The 16,169-nt window shown below is 40.1% G+C and overlaps 1 protein-coding gene across 1 annotated transcript in view; it reads right to left on the bottom strand.

Annotated features, from left to right (window-relative positions):
• Nucleotides 1–16,169, bottom strand: part of PAPPA (pappalysin 1) — a gene marked incomplete at its 5' end in the record, with an annotated part of 252,028 nt that overhangs the window by 45,004 nt on the left and 190,855 nt on the right. Inside the window, 3 exons of the mRNA XM_084793333.1 lie at nucleotides 913–1,123; nucleotides 9,590–9,773; nucleotides 12,138–12,306. Of these exons, the coding sequence (XP_084649459.1) occupies nucleotides 913–1,123; nucleotides 9,590–9,773; nucleotides 12,138–12,306 (564 nt within the window). The remainder of the gene's footprint in view (nucleotides 1–912; nucleotides 1,124–9,589; nucleotides 9,774–12,137; nucleotides 12,307–16,169) is intronic.

The following is a 16,169-nucleotide window of genomic DNA, read 5'->3' as shown; positions in this document are numbered from 1 at the left end:
TGCTGTTGTATTTTTGCCTCTTAGAAATATCAGAGTAGCACCATGAACTCTCATCAGTATGGCTGCCTAAACATGACCTAAACAAGGATGATGCCAATAGACATGCCAACATATAAGGGGGAAGCTTATGAGGCCTCATCCTTAGACAAAGAACTGAGGGCAACTAGGGAATGATGAGAGCAGAAGAATCAGTCTTCCCCTCAAATAAATATAGATGATAGATAGATAGATAGAGGGACAGATAGATGGATAGATAGATGGATAGATAGATGGATGTATAGGCTAATATTATATTGACTGAATAGGCCACATTTATATATTTAGAAATATGTGTGTATATGCACACATATGTATTTAATGAGAAAATATTTCATGAACATGAAAATAAAGTTTGGAGCAATGAAAGGGGAGAGGATATTGTATAACTATATTATAATATCTAATAATAATAATAACAATAAAGGATGAATGGAACTGCATACATTGACCAACATTGCCAGAGGTTGGCAGGTTGTCATTCAGACATGGTTTGGGACAAAGCTCAATGCTCATCATCCTCTTGTCTTCTCTTTTTTTCCTTCCAGAGTGTGTATACATGGGTGCCCATACAATGATGATGCAAACACCCAGTATTTTTTTAAAAAGTACTTTGTGAAAGGCATTCTTGCCAGTCCATTGGCATCATGAGTACTCTATCACCTTGATATCACTGCTAAAAAAACTAGGAGGCCTTAGAAAAATTAACCACTGCCCTGATATAACTCCTACTCTTTTGTGTTGTCCCAAGGGACAGAATGGGATCCCATTTGGTATGGCCTTCAGCAGAGACAGAACTGTTTGCTTCCAAAGAGGTAGCCTGATCTGACTCTGCTCTTCTGCAAAGCCCACAACCATATTCCTAGCACCACTTACTTCTTGGTCTTCCGAGAGGAGCCAGGCACGTGGTATCCAGGTTTGCACTTGTACTTGCAGAATGAGCCCACCTTGTGCTTGTTCTCTCGGCACCGGGCTGTCTGCAGGTCTGCGTTGGGAACTGGAGGTGGAGCGAGGCACATGAGTTCACACAAGGCCTCTGGGAAGGACCACAGCCCATCTTCCATACAGGTCAGGAGGCTATTGTTGCCTGGAAGACACAGGCAGGCAGGCTTAGCAGAGGAATGAGTCCCCAGGACAGCTAAAATAACACATGAGCCACCAGGATTTGAACCAACATGAGGTCCCCAGGGATCCCTGGATGGAATTCCAATGCTTTCCTGTAAGAACTCAGGCTCTGTAAAGCAAGTAGCTATAGCAGCAAGACTTAGCCCATTTCCACAATCCATTAAAGTCCAAATAATTCTGGGCTTCATATACTTCACAGGAAATAGCTCTTCCTTGTCCTTCCATCATCCCTGTTCCCTACAGGTATGCGTCCTTGCCTGAAACAGTTGGACCAGACTAAATGGTGTTAACCCTACCAACAGTGCTCTGTGTGACCCAGGGCTGTCTCTGGAGCTGGGTTCTGTATCTGTTCTGGCTTCCCCATGACTGGAAGTGATAACACCGTGTTTCCAGGAGGTTATTTTTTCTATTCAGAACTCAGTGCTCAGGGAAGTTCTGTCAGAGAGAGCAGTACTTCCCGCCACAAGTGCCAGCCAGCTCTGACCGAGTGCTGATTGCCTTCAGGATGCTTGCCTGATAGGTGTCTGTGCAGATAAAAGTAAAAGCCAGAAGCTAAGCTTTTCATTGCCAGCTCATGTATTATGAACACAGAGCCTTTCCCAAACTCAAGACAATTAGAGGAACAACTGCAGTGGGCGTTTCTCCATGGCTTCTCATCTGATTGGTTAATAGTGAACGGAGTTGACTACTAGTGCTAAAAGCATATGGGAGTCTCTGGATTTGAAGCAGGGTGGGCGACCATCAGTGACAGGCAGAAGCTTGATGTTTATTGAGCAGTTACTATGCAAAGAATGTTTTTGAAATGCAGGCTGGTTTTTTTTTTTTCAAAAGAGAGGGTAGTTCATTCAAGCTCTTATAGTAAAAGACAAAAGGTCCAAAACCAAGTTTGTCTTACTACAAGTATGGTTGTTTATAAAATAAGAGATTGTGTCTATATGTACAGCGAAGCTCTTATTTTCCACTCAGGATGGCCCACCATTAATTTTTGTGTCCATAGAAAGAACTGAGTTATTCTGTTTGTCCAATACTCAGAAGAATAAATACAGAAACATGTTTATGAAGTGTCTATCAAAATGCCATTGATGGCTTTGTTTGTAAATTAACCTGTATCCTTCCTTCCTCCCTCTCTCAACATAAAACTTACACAAGAAGGTCAGAAAAGACCCATGTGAGATAGAGATGTTTATATTCATTTAACTAGCATCTGTTCAGTGCTTGTGGTGTGCCAGGTAACTTACTTGTTGGGAGCAAAGCAATGAATAAAACAAGACAAAAATAACATACACACAGTGCATATAATATAATGCTATATAAAGGAACATGACAAATAATCGTCAAATATGCATTAGCTAGTATTTGTGAAGGTGGTGCCAAGTGCTACCTGGGATAAAAATGAAGAAAGAGGAGGAAGATAAGAAAACTGCCTTACAATTTTTGTACACTCTTTTGCATCGCCTCTCACCATTAATTTCCTGTAATTCACCCCCCCCCCATCGGTGTAATTCATCTGGATGACATGAGGATGATAATGTTTGCAAACCCCACAGAAAATGCAAACTGGTAAAACCCTAATACCACCAACTACATATTTTCACATCTCATGGAAAGTGGAAAGGGTGAACAGATGATTCATTGAGCTTTCATCAAAGCAAAGAGACTTCAGAACAGGAAACTTCTCCTCATTGTTTTGGGGATTAATTAATGCAGCTAGTTGTTTGGGAATGCCAGATGGATCAGCAGTTTGGTAAGAATGGGAGCTTTAGAAGATACGGGGAAGGTGTCCTTTCCAAATTGCTCAAGGGTGATAAAATACTCATGACTAAAGTGCTGGTGTTTTTAATCAAAGTGTTAGGGCTATGTCTGTCAGCTACAAATGCTATAAGCTGTGAAGACAAGGGCACAGTTCTTTGTTGTGAGATGACAGGAGGATTGCAGAATATTAACAAAGAGGAAAGGATCAAACTGGAAGTGGCCATTCTAGGAGAGAGTAAATAAGTTATCAGTAAGCAGGGTAGAGGAGGACTATGATTCAGAGTCATGGATATGGGCCCCACCCTCATAACCAGCTCAGAAGGGCAAGCAATGGACTGCAGGATCAAGATGTCTGCTCCCTAGCTATTGCCAGTAAGTACCTGCGCCAGCCAAGGGGCTCCTAACAAAACACGGTGTGGAATATATACTCTGTGCCTTTCATAACTGCCCATATACTCTGAAGAATCTTTATCACACTGAGGTTTTTGGTTCTGGTCAGACATGCATGCTTTACCCATGGGCACAAAAGCCAAGGAGTGAATTCTGCCGGATTCAGCATCCAATCAATCATTGTTGGCAAACTTGTAGGCCGTCTAGAGTTATGACCACTCAGGCGTGTTCTAATCTCTCCTTCCAAGTTCCTCATATACAATGAGTTCTCATTGTTTCCACTGTTAGCTGGCTTTAGAAGAGACATTTATTATCTTGTCAATACCATGTCTCCCCCCTTCATAGTCCCCAACCTAAGCTTTCTGGGGAGTGTGACTTAAGTCATAAAACGAAGACTGACATGTCTAGCAGAGTATAAATATTAAACAGTTGGTTCTCACAGATTGTGGGTTCTTTGTCATTTTACTTACTCATCTCTTCAAATGTTTTAGATTATTTATTTTTATGTGTATAAACAAATAAAATATTTGTACGAGTGTTTTGTCTGCAAGTGTGTATGTATACGATGTGTATGCCTAGTGCCCATGGAGGCCAAAATGAGTTGTTAGATCCTCTGTAACTGGAGTTGCAAATGGTTTTGAACTACTCTGTGGGCGCTGGGTATCTAACGTGGTCCTCTGAAAGAGCAGGGAATGTTCTTAACTGTGTCAGCTCTTCAGACATTCCTTATCTTTAAAATTTTTTAATAGTTTTTATTTTTGATGCAATAATAGAATAACATCATTTCCCTCGTCCCTTCCATGCCTGTGATACCCCTTTAGATCCATCTCTTTTTGCTCTTTTCCAAATGAATTGCCTCTTTTCTCATTAATTACTGTTACATACTTATCTGTATATGTGCATGATCTTGTCAAGTCAGCAAAGTAAGTCTTGCTTAGCCTATCTCTATATGAGTTTATGGAAATTTCCCTCTCTGGTATGGATGAAAAAAATTATATGCATTTAGTAGTGACAGAAAAGTGATACTCATTGTGATTATCTTACTTAAGAAGTTATATAGAAGACCAAGTCCCTTTGTGAGTGCTTTCAAGGAAAATTTGCCTTTGTATTGTAAGGCACAGCAGGGTGACAGTGAACTTAGTGGAATCAGATAATGCTGTGCTGTACATTTCCAAATATTGAGAAAAATATTTTCAACATTTTAAGCACAAGGAAATGATAAATGTTTAAAGTGTTCAGTAGAGCAGTAATCCTGGTTTGATCAGGACACAATTAAGATTCATATTCTGCCCCCAAAATATATGAAATCAGTGTGTGAATGAAGACATTAATCACCAAAATTATCATATAATAGAATCAAGAAGTGAAGTGTAAGCCCTTCAATTTGTCTTGTTATTCTTTATTCTTTTGTTTATTATATGGTGTGGTATAGTAGTTGTTCAATTTTCATTTGTTGCTTGAATGAAGCATCATGACTGTACTTGTGATTTTGAACAAATTGGTTGGCATCTCTGGTCCTAATCAAAAGCTACTTCTGGGTTCTTAGACAACTTGGACATTTTAAGATGGAAAGGATACTGATCCACATAGCTTGCAGAGAACAAGAATTCAGCTAGCTGGACTAGAACAAGGTCAAGCAAACCTTCCAAAAGCTGCATTAGCCTAAGGTGAGGACTGCTAGGATTGCAAAGATACTCAGTTTCCTTGTTCTTGGTAAGGAACAGAAACTAACAGAAGTTACAAGAAATTGTAGAATAAGAAGGAGAGAAGCCAGTGGTGCAGAAAATGTGGACGCAAAGGACCTCCAGCTGATTTCTCAAGAGTAACTCATGAGAATTTCAGACAACAGTGTGTGGACCTTGAGAAAGTCAGGAAGAAGATGAAGTATTATTATATACGTTGAAATATAAGAAAAATTGTAGAAACACATAAAATGGATTTTTGTTTGGATAGAAATTCGGAATGTGTACATATTGAGAAAATTATTTTCTATCATCTATAAATGTTACAGACTTAAGAAAATGGACATTTGTCAAAATAAGATTATTTTGTCTTTGTATACAAGTTAGACAAGTAAAACTGTAGGTTATAGAACAGGTAAATCGTTTGAAATTTTGAAATAATAAAACTTTATTATTGTTTAAAAAAAAAAGAAATACCAAAAGAAACAGCTAGTTGCATGTGGTGGCTCACATCTTTAATCCCAGCACTTGGGTATGCAGAGGCAGGCTGATCTCTGTGAGTTTGAGGCCAGCCTAGTCTACAAAGTGAGTCCAGGACAGCCATGCCTACATAGAAAAGGGCTGTCTCATCAAAACAAAAACAAAACAAAACAATTAAAAAAAAAAAAAAAGGAAAGAAAGAAAAAGGAAAGGAAGAAAAGAACGAGCTAATCCTCTAAATGTGTATGTCTGGGCTACTGGGAACCCAAGAATTAAAATCTTCATAACATGCAGCATTCCCAGAAGGTCTGTCAGATTCCTCAACCACACTGAAGCTCCTACTAATGAACTGGCCAAAGAAAACTGCAAAGGTGCATTAGTGAAAGGCTTGTGGAGTAAAGGACTTAGATCACTGGAGTATCTTGAAATCAAGGATCAGCTACCCAGTAGTAGGATGTTACCAATTCCAGTCTCATCTGATACACAGATTTCTTTACTAAAGTAACCCACTTTTCTTTCCCAATATTAAATATGAAGGAAGAAGAATGTCCTATAGCGCAGTTGTTTTCAGGGATCATCAATAAAAAATTCTTTCTAAACTGAGAAATTAAGGGATCTGGAACATTGCTTACTTCTGTGCAGATGCAGATGGAGGAAAGCAAGTGTGAAACATAGGAAGACTGCTTCACCAGGGAAACAAGGTGGGTACCTGTCACTATGTAACCTGCCACATTCGCCTCATCTTCAGCAAGACTCAAGAAGTCAGAAAATGCTCCACAGAACAAAGTATCTTTTGGAAACAAGTTAGTTGACCAAGTTTTATATGCTCACATAAAAAGCAGAGATAGAAAAAGGGCACAAGAATTAGAAGTAGAAAGCAGACCTTCCATAGACTTTGAACTATCAAGGCGTGCTTGCTTCAGAAGCTGTGCTTCCTTGTCAATAGTAAATGCACCTATGATGGCTGAGTTGATATTCACCAGGTAATAAAAGTAGTATGTTTTAATCCATTAATTCAATATTTATTGCCTTTGTCTTAACATTGTTTTTCCTGAATTTGACAAGACTTCCCCCCTCATGCATTTTTATACATTTGACCTATGCTTACAAAGCTTATTTGAAAAATGCCAACAACAACAATAGTGAAAACCTTGGCAGAATTTTTTTTAATACCTAGAACTCTCATGCTGTTTTGCATAAATCAGGAAGAGGGGCTTAGAATAAAGCAATATTTCACCTGGAAAGGAAGAAGAAGGGGGATTATTCCACTTGCGTGGGGTTAGAATTTTTAGGGACGTAGTTATCAGATTGTCCTGAATGGTGTGTACTCTTCTTAAAACAACAATACTGTTGTCTGAGCATTTCATAAAAGGTAGAATATGACTGTGCCATTGCTAGCCATGAGGATTACACAGGACAAGGTCAGCAGTGGCTCACCCACTGTTCAGATGTTGAGGGAAAATGGCTCAGAAAGTGTCTTTCCAGTTCAGTTGTCTTATAAGTGTCAATGTTTCATTCTCTAGACTCTTAGACAGTGAACACTAGTAAGCTCATTTTTTAAGTAAGGCTGTGATGGGTCATAGGAGCAGCATTGCTCAGCTACCATCAAATAGCTCATAAAGAAAAAAAAAACAGTAAAATCTGGACTTTCTTATTTTTAACTTTTTATTCCATCTTATTTATTTATTTTTTACTTATTTGCATGTGTACATGTACAGGCACAGAAATGTCTTTGTGTGGAAGTTATCCATTAAGATGTTCTGCTGGATCAGACTTGGAACATTCTGATTCTAAGCCATTGCTTAAACAAACAAACAAACAAAAAACACAATGTAAAGAAACAAAAAGTAAGAGGTAGAAAGGGAAAACACAAAACAAGTAAAATAATGGAAGAAAGGTTATTTTGATCATTTTGACCATTTCATGAGAAAGACGGCAAGCATCAAGAAGCTCTAAGAGGGAATACGGCTTTCACGCAGTCCTTGCTGCCAGCAAGTCTAAGTGGAAACCTTAGACCAAGGCTCTCTGGGCATGATGGAGCTGCTAACAGAGTTGCATGGACTAGCAGCTGGTCCTCACAGACCAGTTTGCTAAGTCAAGATGTTTCCCTGTATTCTCAAGAGATGGGCAAGATGGGAATCAACAATGTCAAAACGATGTTTTTTTTTTTTTGAAACCAACTTTCCGTAGCAATGTTCATTTTCCTCATGCATAGTCACACACACACACAAAAAAAAGGTAGAAAAATTTTCTTAAGGCATTGCCATGTTTAATAACCAATGCTAATTTATTCAACTTCATTTCCTAAGGGCCTCTAGTTAAGAATGGTATGCTTTTCTAGCTATTAACACATCCTGTTTCTTATTGACAGATAGAGCCATGTAATGGGTTTGATGACTTAGATTCTAACAGGGGTTCTCAATCTGTGGCCATGACTCCTTGGGATTATCCTTTCATAGGAGTCATTGGAAACACAGATATTTACAGTTTATAGAAGTATCAAAGTTAGGGTTATAAAATAACAATGAAAATAATTTTATGGTTGGGTGTCACCCCAACTACATTAAAGGATCACAGCATTAGAAAGGTTGAGAACCACTGGGCTTAGAAGCTGGAAAGTTTCCATTTTCTATTGATTTCTTCCCTTCTCGTAGATTTTAATATTTGTAGTAGCTCAAATGAAAATTCTCTTTCTTATTCAAATGTTCTTTGATAGAAAAAGAGGAGGAGCTAGGGTATGTATAAAAGAGAAGGAGCAGCAGGGTGTGGTAGCACATGCCTGTAATCCCAGCTGAGATGCTCATCAATATTCTCAAGTGGATCTCTGTGAGTTCAAGACCAGCCTAGTCTACAAAGCTAGCCAAGGTCTGCCAAGGCTACACAGAGAAACCTTGTCTCAAAACAAACAAACAAATAAACAAACACCAAAAATGGAGGAAGAGCTGGGGGTTGTAGCTTAATGTACTTCCTGTTTTCCTTGAGGGACAGTTAATAATTAAATCTGGGTCTTTTATTCTTATATTCTTTCTTTATCACAATATTTAGCCATCCAACCAAAACACTTTATTAAGTCTTAGTATATGTCATTCCTGAGTTTCTGACCACATAGCCATTGCCTGCAAAGGTTATGAGTTCATATAACCTTTTGAGGTCAATGTCCCTTTGAAAACTTTTAATGCTTATAATATTTGAAGTATCTAAACCTCAACCATACACAGTAGTTTATCTGCTATTAGGTGTATTCAGAGACCTAGTCCCTAAGTCCCCACATGCAACAGAACTCCTCATGCATATTCCATGGCATGAAAGACAAAAATATGAGATCTGTGATCAAGTTAGTTATTGTTGTTGATACTCAAGAAAGAAACATATTTCAGCTAACAAACCCTGTGCTGGATAGAACCCTTATATCTCCAAAACTTAGCCAAAGTTGCTCCAGTGAAGCCTGTAATGTAATTTGGGTTTCCAGTTATTCTGCATGGGCTCTGAGAACTCTTCTAAGACTTTCATTTCTATAAATTCACTATGTGCCCTCAGATCACATTTTCACCTCTTCTTTAGCCTGCCCGACCCCCTCTTCTTCACCTCTATATTCTTATTGCTTCCTGGCCATATCGGTTTTTCTCCACACCCTGTCTCCCTTTGTAAAGAGCATAGTTGACATTGGGTGAAGACAGCCCTGGGTTACAACATGGTCACCATCACTAATATAGCAACCTTGGGCTAGTTTTTTAACCTCCAATAATTGGTTTCTTCCTTTGGAAAATTCAAAGACTAACAACACCTCATAAGGTTTGCTGAGTCTTAATCATACACAATAAGCTAGGTATATAATTCTAAATATAACACTCTTTGTTGCCCTGCTCCATTCCCACCATCTTCTTGCAAGATTTTCAAAATATTAGAGGGGTATTCAATTCCATTTCTATATACATATATAAATTTTTATACCCACATGGTTTATTGAATTCCTGGATGTAGAACAAGACAGCTTGCATAACACAAATGGTAAAAAGAACTTAATTAACCTCTTGCTGTCTGAGATTCAAAAGGAGACTGGGAAAACAGCCACTAGATTTGTCAGAGATGATGGAGGCCAAGATGTGACAAACAACTCAGAATACCTTTCAGCTGGGCAGGGTGGCGACACTGAAAGGAACATCTTCTACCAAAGGTGGTACCCTCTGGGCAGGAGAAGGAGGCAGCATAGACGTGATGATGATCTGGGATACCGCAGTCCACTGGCTCACATGCCACCTGCTTGTTCCATTTGCCATCCGAACATGTCACTGTGATGCTTGGCCCCACCTGAGAGGTAGAGAAAGGGACAATGAGGGAAACAGATAAGTCCTCATATATGAGGGAACACACTTCTCCACAGGTGGGAGGACATAGTCTTGTCTAGGAAAGAGAAAACCAATTCTCAGTGTTTAATTTGAACTCATTTTAAATAACTCAACAACTGTATGGGTTATAGTATTTAATCTTCTTTAAATGATGAAGAAATGGAAGCCTATAGAAAGATATGAGCAGCTGCTAAAAGAAAAGCCAAATGCTAAGAAATGTAATCTATAATGTCTTCCAAATAGATCATCATATCCATTTTTATGAGGGTTTTGAGATACAGGGACTTCACAGGGTGTGACTTCTTTTACAAAAGAGACTCTAAAATGCATTAAATAGAACCACATCAGAGGCTGATCTTGGTATCTTTCCTCGTAGGGCTTTCGTTAGTACTAAATTAGTGAGTGCTTTTGGGTATAGGAGACCGGATGTCTCTCCGTGGGAAGGTCTTTTCTCTCCCACTGGTAAAATGAATGAATTGACCCCAAGGATTACACTACTGCCTATTCTGACATTTATTTAATAGCTCCAAAGAAAACAAAATTTTAATAATCAAGGAAAAATACATTGAAAAGGGATGAATTTAGGAACACTGAGGTGTCTGGATGATTTAAACCAAACTAAAAAATGGGAGAGCTGTGTAGGTGGCAGGGTGAGGCCATGCTATAGAGCCAAGAGAAGGCCTGTCACTGGCAGCCCAGAGTCTTCCATTCAAGGAGGAAACAGCCAAGCCCCTGGGGGTTGAGAGTGCCAAATGTTGATTCGGGTTTTTGTTTTTTTTTTTTAAAGCAAAGGACATTTTCCTCTCTTAAGTACACATCAAAGGGAACAGAGGTCTCTCACTGCCAAGGCAGCCTAATTGTTTCCATAGGAGTTCAGACCTGCCATGTCTGACACACGGTAGTAGGTGTCTAAGACAAGCCAGCCCAGAAGCTCTACACAAATAGGCGTTCCCAGCAATAAAGAATGTGTCTCTCTGTGCTAACAGCACGAGGACACGGTCTACTGTTGGGGCTGTGGAAAAGCTGCATCTAGAGACAGCTCTGGACTAATCAAAGCTTGGAGCTGCTAGCATGTCCCACTCCCTCCCACTGTACCTCAGACTCTCAAAGTTACATCAAGCTAAAGAAAGGTTTGCCTGGCCATTTGTCTTCATTAACTACCAATAATTTCATTCAGGACATGTCCCAACCTCCAAGGGTTCCATAGACAACACTCCCATGGGTCTGTCTCACTCACTGCCTATATCTCGTGCCACACCCATGTGGGCAGCCAAATGAAGCCTTTGTCTATCAGGATTTATTCATGCCGTGTCTTTTTACAGCTTCTTCTGCCACAACAACTTCAAAGTTCCCAACTAAACTGGCAGGGCCTGGCACCTGTGGCCTTAATTTGACCCTTCTAGCCCCCATGACTTGCATGATTTTAGAAAAAGAGAAGCCAGTCTGCACATGTGACCCACAGGCTTCCACAAATACTCCCCTGCCTGGACCTGAACCTCTTCCCTGCTTGTCTCCTGCAGACACACCTCTACCCATCAAGCTACTTCTCAGTTTTCATATCACTTCCTCCAGGGTATTTTTTTAAAACTGCCGTACCCCCTCCCCATACGTCTACAAACTATTACCTGTCTCTCTGTCTCCATGCTTTCTGCTAGTCACTAAGGAACAATTTATTCTTTGAAACTTCATTTTCCCAGTACCTAGCACAAAACATGGTGAACTCATGCTTTAGAATGAATGAATGAATGAATGAATGAATGAATAGACACTCATAGATTGAAAGCACCCATCTACTTTAAACAGCCTATTCCATTTTGCAGAATTTTGAAGGTTGGCATCTCATTCCAATATGTTCATCCTAGATCGTAGCTGTGTAACCTATGTAAAAACATTGATATATGCTGCCTGTAATGATTTTGGACAGAAACTTTCTTTTTAGACAGTCCCAGTTGATTGGTTTGTTGACTGTATGGTTGATTCATTCATTATGACAAATCTATTTATACACATGCATATATATGTATGTGTGGTGTGATGTGGTATGTGTGTATGTCTGTGTATATATATACATATATATGTGTGTGTATGTGTGTGTGTGTGTGTGTGTGTGTGTGTGAAAAAGAGCTGAAGAGAGAGGAAGAGGGAAAAAAGAGTGATAGAGAGGGAGATGGAGTAGGAGAGGGAAAGAGGAAAAGAAAGGAAGAGAGAGTTTTATTTGACTTATATAGCACCAGTTTTCCAGTGCCAGAGATTCTGCAGAGAACCCATTCCACATGTGCCAGCCTTCCCTGACTGGAAGAGGGCTCTCCTGCCTGCATCCACAAACCTGGCTCTTGATCAGCTCATCATCCCGCTGTATCTGCAGCACATAACCCATCCGGCAGCTCACGGTGCACTGTGCACCTTGGAAGCGGTGGCTGCTGGAACAATTAAGAGAGGCATTCTCCACAGCCAGTTCTGGACAGTCCATGGCTTCACAGGCAAAATGCACACAGCTGGGGAGGAAGAGACAAGAAGGTGAAGACGGGTTTCCTCACAAGACAACTTTACTCCAGCTAGAAGGTCAAGACTAGGCTTCTTCTCAAAGTGTCAGGAAGTGGACACTAAAGAGACGGAAGAGCAGTGAGACAGGCAGAAATGATTCTACCTGGCATGGTTATGGCTTTTTTCAGAATACAAGAAATTGGGGCTGACAAATCTGGATTCAAATCCCATCGCTTGAACACTTCTGTGAGTACTGACTTCCAAGAGTCATAGGGAGGATTAGACCAGTGAGGTCATGCGTGTAGCTAAATTCCCAGGACATTCTATGCCTCAATAATCAGTAGCTAATGTTACACAGATACTCTGCTGTATTTAATCCCTAGAAATTGTGAGACTTGGACAAATGTATTATTTATGGGTACACTTTTAGATTTACCCCACCTCAGAGAATTTCAGAACGCTAATGTAAGCTGTACCCAAAATCCTTGGGGGACATGTACAGAAACCACACCTTGAGTCTTGCTCTAACTGCTATCTTCATTGCTTGGCCAATCTGAATTCTGCAGTCAGTGCTAACTCCATTCCAAGCCTTTGTGTCTCTAGATGAGCTCGCTCACAAACACTTTGCCTTCCTGTGTCTCATACTGCTGCCTCATACTCAGTGCATTTCAAATCCAGGCCATAGGTGCCTCCCAGGCACCCAAATGCATACTAATCTTTAAGATACAATTACAAGTGGTATAAAGCCCCTGTGCTTTGCTGGCCTTCCCTATTGGGAAGTACCTGATTGATCATACTTCCCCAGAATATATAGATACTCCGGAACATTAGTAATTACCATTGACAGCATATCTAAAAGAGCTTACTTCATTCTTACAATAATCTATGCAATAAGTGGTATTTGGTTTACAGCTGGAAAGATTGGAGCCTGGCAAGCATAAGTTAACCTGCTTAAATTCTCACCCCAGTCTTCATAGCTAACTTTACCCTATGGATCTGTACTAGGACACAGTTATGAATGGAGACAAAGCCTGTTTCTTCCTGTTATACTTTGCAGTATGAATAAAATTGACTTGTACCTAGATGTTGACAAAACAGAGATAAACACCTGGGAGTTAACAGCTTCTGTGGCTTAAAATTTTCACAGCAGTTGAAATATTGTGTTCAGCACAAAAACCCTTTGGGCTAAAGTTTTCAGTATCTATGTTTACCCTAAAATCTTGATTATAGGATGCTGAGGTGGCTAGATTTGCATCCAGTTCCACAAGACTGGTTTTCCTGAGGTTTTTGAGGGGGGTTTAAGGCAGGGTCTTACTCTGCAGTTCTGGCCTGTAACTTACAGAAACCTACCTTCTTCTGCCTCACAAGTGCTGCAATTGAAAGTATACACCACTATGCCTGGCATTTGTTTTTCTGGTCCTATCTAAGAAAAAGACAATGTTTGACCAGAAGCCAAACCTTCTGCTTCAAACCTTTATGGCACCAGTTTTGAGAGCCTCACAAGTATTTTGGTTTTAGCAAGGTGTCGAGGATCTGGATTCACATCTTCTCAACTACAAGCAAATCTAGTTTTTAAACTGGCCAGATAAGGACAGGCATCTCTTCATATAGCTTTGCTGTATCCTCATGCCCCATGAACTTCTGAACAAGTTGACATTCTGTATCCCCTGTTGAGCTAGTCTCTGTCCTTATTCAGAGTAATGTTGTGCTGCACCAATGCGAGGTCCAGTAGAGGCTGTGACTGTGGAGTCAACATACGTGCTTTGACAGCAAGCAATGCATGTTCATATGGTTCAAGTTCTGGGGAAAGGTCATATGGTCAGGTTATTCTGTAAACTGGGAGCTCCCACATTGTCTTTCTGACCTGTACCTTACAGTCTGGGCATTTTCACTCTGCACTCTCAGAAGGCATGTTGGTTCTCATCCTGCCGGGACTCAGAAGCACAGCATTCTGGGACTATGACAGTAAAACTGTAATCTGATCCCTGATCTGTGCATATTGAGGATCTTCAATAGAAAATGAAAAATTGAAATACTTAATTCCATAGACTAAACAGAGTGTATGAGTGGGGAAAGTTTGAGTTCGAGGTACAGCTCTGCCATTTGTTGGTTCTTCGTCTTGGCCAGTTGTGTAACACCCTAGTCTCCTGATCTGGACATTGGCAGCAGTCGCCTGGTTTTTGCCTCTCAAAGTTGTAAACAGAAGAAATGCCATTCATTCATTTAACAGATGGCAAATTGATGTCTCACTGGTTATGGCACTGTGAGGAGAACAAATCAGGTGTTATTCATCCTGTGCATTGAAGAGGAAGTACATGGACTCAAATACAGTAATATACGAGACAACTGCAGGCAGTGATATGTGTAGCCAGACTACTAAAATCAAAGAGAAATGATAGTGAGTCATTGTTTTGGGGGGACAGATCGGGATACATCTTATCGGAAGGATCTATGGGGAAAAGAAATTCTATCTAATATCTGGATAAAATGTAGATATGAATGTTATGATGTTCTGGGACAAAGAGATCCAGGCGGAGTGAAGAGGAAGTGCATAGAGCCAGGGTGGGATGGAGATTGGTTTATTTGTAAACTAGCAACATTAGCACAGAATAAATGCTTTGGAAGCTCTGAAACTCCATGGGAAGGTAGCCTGCCTGCTCTGTCTCTTTCTCCTGTGGATGGAAAATATTTCCTGCTTTGGGGAACTTCCCTATTAAAGAGTTCTGTTCTCATACAAGTGTGGGTAGTAGTGCACTAATGAGATCAGCGAGCTTTCTTTATTGAAGAAAAGTGTTTCTCAACCTTCCTGTTGCTGCTTCCCTGTAATACAGTTCCTCATGCTGTGATGACCCACAATCATAAAATTATTTTCATTGCAACTTCATAATTGGAATTTGCTACCAATATGAATCATAAATATTTGTCTTAGGTGATCCCTGTGAAAGGGCTGTTTGAACCTCAAAGGGGTCATGACACAGGTTGAGAAACACTGTTCAAGAACTTCTCAGAATATTGAATCTTGTGATGCACTTGGATGATGTCCAGAATGGGCTAAAAGGGGAGATCGCTTTTTGAAGTCTAATATCCCTTCTATTATGGGGGCAATTCTTAGGACCAGTCTTAGAATGCACTTTGGAAGCAAAACATCCTTTGTTTACCAACACATCTGTCTGCACCTGGCTTGTTGACTTGCAAATAAGAAGGAAAGTAAAGGGAAATGACGTAAGAAATGCCAGGCATCAGACACTGAATTTTATTATAACACCTCAGCAACTCCACAGGTATTCCCTGAGGTAATGATATTATTCCCATTTTGGAATAAGCATTTGGAATGGCTTGCCCAGGGGCACCTCTGCCCAGACAGGACTCTAATGGACATGAGCTGCTGCGTTCCCTCAGCCCTTGTTCTCTCCAGTACTACCCCACTGTCTAAAAAAAGGTTATATGCCCAGAAGAAAAAGAATAGTCTGCAGAAGAATAACTGAACCTCCCATATTTCTTCTCCTATATAACTGTGATTCATTTCTGAAACACAAAACCAAGGAAAGTCAAACAAAAGCCCCTTATCCTAATTGGGGGTGAGGGCGAAGGAGTCAATTCTAATGATGAACAGTCAATAAAAAAGAAAAGGGGATCAAAGAAAGTTTGTTCTCTGATGGAAGAATATAGTTGGGTGGCTGAAAAAGAGAATGTATCATTTTTTCACATTGAGGCAAAGGTGATTTCTTTCTTTCTTTTTTCTTCTTCTTTTTCTTTTTGTTTACATGTGCACACATACTCCTGTGTCTATTTACTTACATGTTCAAAATCTTCATGAAGCCAGAACCTTTTGTGATACCACAGCAATCTTTTAGCTGCCCTTCTTCCCCCATTG

Source organism: Acomys minous (genome assembly GCF_964271855.1).
Source record: "Acomys minous genome assembly, chromosome: 1".
Classification (NCBI taxonomy): Eukaryota; Metazoa; Chordata; class Mammalia; order Rodentia; family Muridae; genus Acomys; species Acomys minous.
The sequence above is the reverse complement of the archived record's forward strand: the minus strand, read 5'-3'. Positions and strand labels throughout refer to the sequence as shown.